Source organism: Pongo abelii, chromosome X (genome assembly GCF_028885655.2).
Source record: "Pongo abelii isolate AG06213 chromosome X, NHGRI_mPonAbe1-v2.0_pri, whole genome shotgun sequence".
Classification (NCBI taxonomy): domain Eukaryota; kingdom Metazoa; phylum Chordata; class Mammalia; order Primates; family Hominidae; genus Pongo; species Pongo abelii.
This window is the reverse complement of record NC_072008.2, coordinates 77,946,911-77,953,842: the sequence shown is the minus strand read 5'-3', so window position 1 is coordinate 77,953,842 and position 6,932 is coordinate 77,946,911. Positions and strand designations below refer to the sequence as shown.

Sequence of the window (6,932 nt, the reverse complement as noted above, 5' to 3'; positions counted from 1 at the left end):
CCATGTTGGTGTGCTGCACCCATTAACTCGTCATTTAACATTAGGTGTATCTCCTAATGCTATCCCTCCCCCTTCCCCCCACCCCACAACAGTCCCTGGTGTGTGATGTTCCCCTTCCTGTGTCCATGTGTTCTCATTGTTCAATTCCCACCTATGAGTGAGAACATGCGGTGTTTGGTTTTTTGTCCTTGCGATAGTTTGCTGAGAATGATGGTTTCCAGCTTCATCCATGTCCCTACAAAGGACATGAACTCATCATATTTTATGGCTGCATAGTATTTACTTATTTATTTTTAATTCTTTTTTTTTTTTTTCTGAGACGGAGTCTCTTTCTGTCACCCAGGCTGGAGTGCAGTGGTGAGATCTCAGCTCACTGCAATCTCTGCTTGGGTTCAAGTGATTCTCCAGCCTCAGCCTCCTGAGTAGCTGGGATGACAGGCACCCGCCATCACGCTCGGCTAATTTTTGTACTTTTAGTAGAGACAGGGTTTCACCATGTTGGTCAGGCTGGTCTCAAACACCTGACCTCAAGTGATCTGCCCATGCTGGCCTCCCAAAGTGCTGGGGTTACAGGCATGAGCCACCACACCCGGCCAAAGTTCTGTGATATTTATAATAGAGGCAAGGGATTTCCATAGTTAAATGAAAGACAAGCGAAACAAAGCTGCACTCTTTGGAAATTAATAATTTGGGTTCTTTACATTTGTGCTTATTAAAATTTCCAAAAATAAAACTTTTGCAAGGAAGGAGTTAGCAGTAGTTACTGAATTGTTATTGCATGTCAAGTAAAAACTTCTCTACTCATTTTATATAATTGTAATGTACATAAATTACATTTGCTTAAGGGCAACATAGTAATTGTAAGTTTAAACAGAAGTAGTTCAATACTGTTGTGTTTGTTATTATATTTGGATCTCATATGGATTTGTATCTGTCTTAGCCTTTGTAATTCTCTGAAAACCAGTTTTGTATCTCCCTGTCCTTTTTTTTTGAGACAGAGTCTCACTTTGCTGGCCAGGCTGGAGTGCAGTGGCATGATCTCGGTTCACTGCAACCTCCACCTCCCGGTTCAAGCAATTCTCCTGCCTCAGCCTCCCAAGGAGCTGGGATTATAGGCACACGCCACCATGCCCGGCTAATTTTTGTATTTTTAGTAGAGATGGGATTTCACCATGTTGGCCAGGCTGATCACAAATTCCTGACTTCAGGTGATCCACCTGCCTCGGCCTCCCAAATTGCTGGGATTACAGGCATGAGCCACCGCACCCTACCCTGGTTTTGTATCTTTCTCAAAGCACATTTTTTTTAAAAAAAGAGCAACAGTAAAGAAAATTATATAATCATAAAAGACAAAACAAATGTATATTTTTCTCCTTTCACTCTCATACAGCATGCTTTACACAAAGCTAGATGGTATAGCCCACTACACAGGTAGGTTATAAGGTATAGCCTATTGCTCTTAGGCTATAAAGCTGTACAGCATATGACTGTACTGAATACTGTAGGCAATTGTAACACAATGGTAAGTATTTATGTCTCTAAACATATCTAAAAATAGAAAAAGTACAGTAAAATATGGTATTATAATCTTATGGGACCACTGTCGTTGACCAAAAGGTCATTATGTGGTATATGACTGTATATCCTATTGGTTCTGTTTCTCTAGAGAACCTAGAAATTGGATGACAGCAGCTGAGTGTTTTGAAACGCCTGGGGTGTGCAAACCATGTATTCAAAGAAAAAAATGTAAGCTAAGTGGGACCTGCTGGTGGACAGAGGACACTGAAAGTATTGAATCTTTTTTCCTGTGACCCAACTCCTTTCTGTATCTCTCTTGTCAGTTGGGCTTCTTCTGAAGGGGGGTGAGTTATTTACTATTGGAAAGGCTGGGGCTTCTCTCTTCTCCTCTCATTCTCATTCATTTATTCATTTATGGTTTCTAATTATACAGCTCATGAATATGATGTATAAAAATAGATAGGAAATATTGGCAAATGTACAGAAGAAAAAAGCATTGAAATTACCCCAAATTCCACGACTCCAGATATAACAACTGGCTATATGGCTTTATGGTATTTAAACATTGTTAAAGAAAAAAATGTTCTGATACCAATAAAACAGTCAGGAATACTTTATTAAGGACTATTGTGATAGATGGTATCCAGACTATCACAATGGGGAGAGAGATGGGCTTCAACTCCACCAACAGTAAGAACAAGTGGGGATTTATAGCAAAGCAGCAGGTGACGGTGGGGTTGGGAGGTGAAGAGTTAGAGGGGTAGGAAGGTGGGATGGTGGGCATTGCATGGTGGGTGGAAAATTACTAAGAAGAGACATAAAGGGTAGGGAGGATTCTTGCTAAACTGACCTAATATGATTCTTGCAGAAGGCAGGCCAAGATGATCCTATATCACTCAGGGGATGGTGAGGGATGAGGAATTTGATCAGATTTCGAGGGTGATCATATATCAAGATTGGGAAGATCCTGTCTAAACTAGCTTAGCAGGATTCTTGGTAAAACTGGACTAGGCAGGCTTGAGGACAAGGCCCATGGAGGAGGCTTAGTCGAAAAGAGGGCTTAGAAGAGCCTGTCTAAAGTTCAGTCAAGGAGAGTGTCTTTGTCACCTTTTAAACTTTGTCTATGCAAATTAGGGTGTGTGTGTGCTTGTGTGTGTGTGCGTGTAGGATGGTAGGTTGGCAGGTGTACAACTAGATCAAAAGAGAGATTTAAAAAAAAACAAAATTGGGATCCTAGTGTATATTGCTTACTTCTCCTTGGCAACATTTCATTTAACGTAATCACTTTTGGTTTGAAGTCTGCTTGTATGACTATAAAAAGAAATTTACAAATTTGAATTCATCTAAATGAACCTATCCTTTTTTAAATTCATTTATTATTTATTAAACTATTTAAGTCACTTAACTATCAATAAATAATATTTTACATGATAATTTTGAAGACCATTTATTGACATAGGAAGATGCTCATGATAGGAACCTAAGAGGGCAGGTATGGAAAAGTCAATACAATGACCTTAATTTTTTAAGTTGTGCATTTGTTGTACACACATAAAGAAGAAGAAAATGTACTGATATGACCACACTAATTCTCTCAGGATGGTGAGACTGCTAGTGGTTTCTGTTATTCACTATAAATCCCTCATTTTCCAAATTTTTTAAAGTAAGTTTGTATTATATTTATTATTAGAAAAAGAAAAACGGTTTTGTAATTATAGAATTTAAAAAAAGAAAACAAAGCAATTTAGGACCTATGACTATGGAACTATGGGACTGAGGCATGTACCTGAACCTTTACTGAAACTTCACGTATTATTTGAGTTTTCTGCTTTCAGTGTATTTTAAATGAGATGTGTTTTAATCAAGCACACACATACATACACACAATAGGGGTGGTAAACATTGACAGGATATTTACTGAGGAAAACAACATCTTTTCTTTATATTCTATTTAAGCTCTTCTGTCCATTCTCTACACAAGACAGCCTCCAGGACCTATCAGTTGCGACCCCCTAACACGAGCCTTTCAGCCTAATGGGAAGAATTTCACCCCTGTCCTCTTTCTACTCCCATTTCTTCTCTTCCCTTCTTCTTTGTCATTATCATCTAGGGGTTTTATTAAGTGGAAATCTGGATCTGCAGAAAGTGGCACAGGCACCACATCTAACATAAGAAAACAACCAATCACCAGTCCCTAGAAACCCGTCATCTAATAGGGTGGCTCTGAGGTAGAGTGAGAAACACTGAACCAATAATACATTTATAATTTTCTAAAACTAACACACACACACACACACATACACACACACACACACATCTAAAACCCTGGAAACAAATACACTAAAACCCTAACTGTGAGTATTTATGTGATTGTTACACTAAACTGTTATTTTAAAAAACGTTTTATATCTGTAATATAATAACAAACCCTTTTTAAAAATTGAAATCTTTAAATTATAGGTAATCCATATTGAAATATCACCAAAAAATAAAAACCTGTTTTCCCTAGTATAGGGAATTTTAATGTCACATGGTATTCCCTGTTCTGAATACATCATATTATGTCTTTCATCTATTCTCTAGTGCTAGGTCATCAAATATTTCCAATTTGTTCAGAATTTCAAGACAAATGGTTTGCTTTTCAGTAATATCACTTGACATGTGAGCATCCTTTTCATTTTGCCTCCAAAACAGCCAGCATTGAGAAAGGGTAATTGGCAATTCAGCAGCAGTGCTCTGGGTTATTGATAACCCAGATGTCAAGTGTGAACTTGTCATACATATGACTGTGGGCACTGGTCACCATAGGCCTTCCTTTCTCCCCATTGCAATGCCATCTCATCCCCCTGCACCCCAGTAAATACTATCAGAGTTGATCCAATCTAAAGCGAATGCACACCCTTCATAGAGATTTTGAAAAGCCAAAATTAGAAAATAAAAAGTTAATGGGGAGTCACGTCATCTAAAGATCTTCACGGCTAATGTTTTGATGTTTTTCCCCCTTTTCTTTTTTGTTCGTGTATTTAAATATAAGGCTTTAAGTCACGTTTCTGGCCTATAAAAACACCTCTCGCCTCATTTCTTTGCTCTTCTACATTAAAGTTTTCTCAGGCTTAAAGCAGTTTCCGACCGCTTCTCCCCGACCAGATGATTTGCAGTAAGCCCCTCCCGTCTAGAAATTTTGGGAGCTGCTACCGCCAGGAAGGTGAGTGGCACGAGTAATGTGATCGATCTAATCATTTATTGGACGGCGGTTTGTCAATCACAGCTACTCAGCAAATAGGGTGAGCTCTTAAGCAAAAAAGAGTTTAGAGAGTCATCTTCTGCGAATCGGATTGTGGAACCTCCTCCTTTTGCCATGGCAGCTAGTGGGGAAAGCCCTTTAGCCCGCTACTCTTGCCTTCCGCGGCTTCCGCCACCCCAGGCCAGCTTCCATAGCAGCTGTAGCTGCTTCGTTCAGCATCCGTCTTAGCACCGCCAGGTGCCTGCGGCCCGGGCCAAGCCATCGCCTACAGTTCGGTGAGTGTTTCCCTGCCAAAAAGCTAATGATGGAAGGGCTCGGAGAACACAGCACAGCCGGTGAAATGGGCCCATTACTCGGAGCTGTAGCAGCCACAGCCTCTCCGCATTCTTTGATGGAGTACTCCTCAGACGCAGATTTTATTGAGAGCCTGCCTCTGGTGTTTAAGTACCGAGTGTACACTCTCAAAAAGCTTCAGGCCAAATGTGCCGTGCTAGAGGCCAAGTACCTGAGGGAATTTCATTCCATCGAGAGGACTATGAGTATAATGAGGTGGCCGGTGATTCTAATGCTCAGATGTATGGTGCAGAGGAGAATCCGGAGTATGAGGACTTGGTGGATGATTGTGAGGAGGATTTCGAGGATGTCGGGTAGGTGTTTGGGGAGTATGAAGGAATCGAGGGACATAATGTGGACGGAGAAAAAGAGAATCCTAAAGGGATCCCCTATTTCTGGCTCACGGCTTTATAGAATGCCCAGGATGTCGCCCGGCTGATTAAGAAATATGACGAGGCCAGGCGCGGTGGCTCACGCCTGTAATCCCAGCACTTTGGGAGGCCGAGGTGGGCGGATCACAAGTTCAGGAGATCGAGACCATCCTGGCTAACACGGTGAAACCCCGTCTCTACTAAAAATACAAAAAAAAAAAAATTAGCCGGGCGTGGTGGCACACACCTATAGTCCCAGCTGCCCAGGAGGCTGAGGCAGGAGAATCGCTTGAACGCAAGAGGCGGAAGTTGCAGTGAACTGAGATCGCGCCACTGCACTCCAGCCTGGGGACAGAGCGAGATTCCGAAAAAACGAAACAACAACAACAAAAATATGACGAGCCCATTCTGAAGCTCTTGCGAGACGTGAAAGTCAAGTTTTCAAAATCCACCGAGCCACACACTTTTACGCTGGAATTTCACTCTGAACCCAACGACTACTTCACAAATGAGGTGCTGACCAAAACATACATCCTCAAGTCTAAGCTCGATTAGTCTGACCCCCACCCCTTCAGGGGATCTTCGGTAGAGCATTGCTTTGGCAGCATGATAGAATGGAAGAAGGGAAAGAACGTCACTGTGCAAACGGTCCTGAAGAGAGACACAGTTTTGGGGGGCTGATGTGTACCGCCACTCAGGAATTTCCCCAAGAGTCCTTCTTCAGTGCTCTCCAGTGGGGCCTAGATGCTAATGAGGATGAGGAAGACTTCTTCATCGCTCACACCTTTCACACTTTTGTCATCCCAAGAGCTGTGTTACACTTTACAGAAGCCCTTGAGGCAGAGCAAGATACGATGATCAGGGAATGTAATCATCCGGTTTATAACAGAATGACTCAGGAGAATTGGATGACTGCAGTTTATGGTGCTAAAGGCCAAAACCGAAACTCCCAGGCAGAAGTCAATGATTGTTGAAGCAGAATGGTTGGAGTATGTGGGCCTCCAGGTTAACAACCGGCTTTTACAATAACCAAAACTTAATCATTCGTTACTTGCAATCTTAACGTGTCTCTTCTTGGTAGTCTCAGTTTAAAATTATGTCCGAATATATTTAACAATGCATTTCATCTAACACTCCAGTGGTGTAAACTTTGTCAACAATTTTATTAGGCAGTGAATTCTCAACGTATGTGAAGACCTTACTATTGTGAATCCATGGCTTTTGTCAGGTTGCTGTTAGTCTGCAGCTATGGAAAATTACCAGAACTTGTAACTGAAATCTATGTTTGGGTTTGTAAAATAAAGTGAGATAGCATCCTTTTCCTAGCCTTCTCGTTGAGATAAATGGGTTTCATTATGCTTGCACTAGCAGTGCCTTCATCTCTTTGTTATAGAAATGCAACAGGTTATATTATCTAAAATACACTTGATTAGTGAAGCTGCTGGTATAAGAATAAACATTTATAG

The 6,932-nt window shown here is 41.2% G+C and overlaps 1 protein-coding gene across 1 annotated transcript; it reads left to right on the top strand.

Annotated features, from left to right (window-relative positions):
- Window positions 1-2,174: 2,174 nt before the first annotated feature.
- On the top strand, window positions 2,175-5,618 carry LOC134760891 (uncharacterized). Its single transcript, XM_063721112.1, has 2 exons — window positions 2,175-2,278; window positions 4,943-5,618. The coding sequence occupies exons 1-2, from the start codon at window positions 2,175-2,177 to the stop codon at window positions 5,532-5,534; spliced, it is 696 nt and encodes a 231-aa protein (XP_063577182.1). The 3' UTR covers window positions 5,535-5,618.
- The last annotated feature ends 1,314 nt before the right edge of the window (window positions 5,619-6,932 follow it).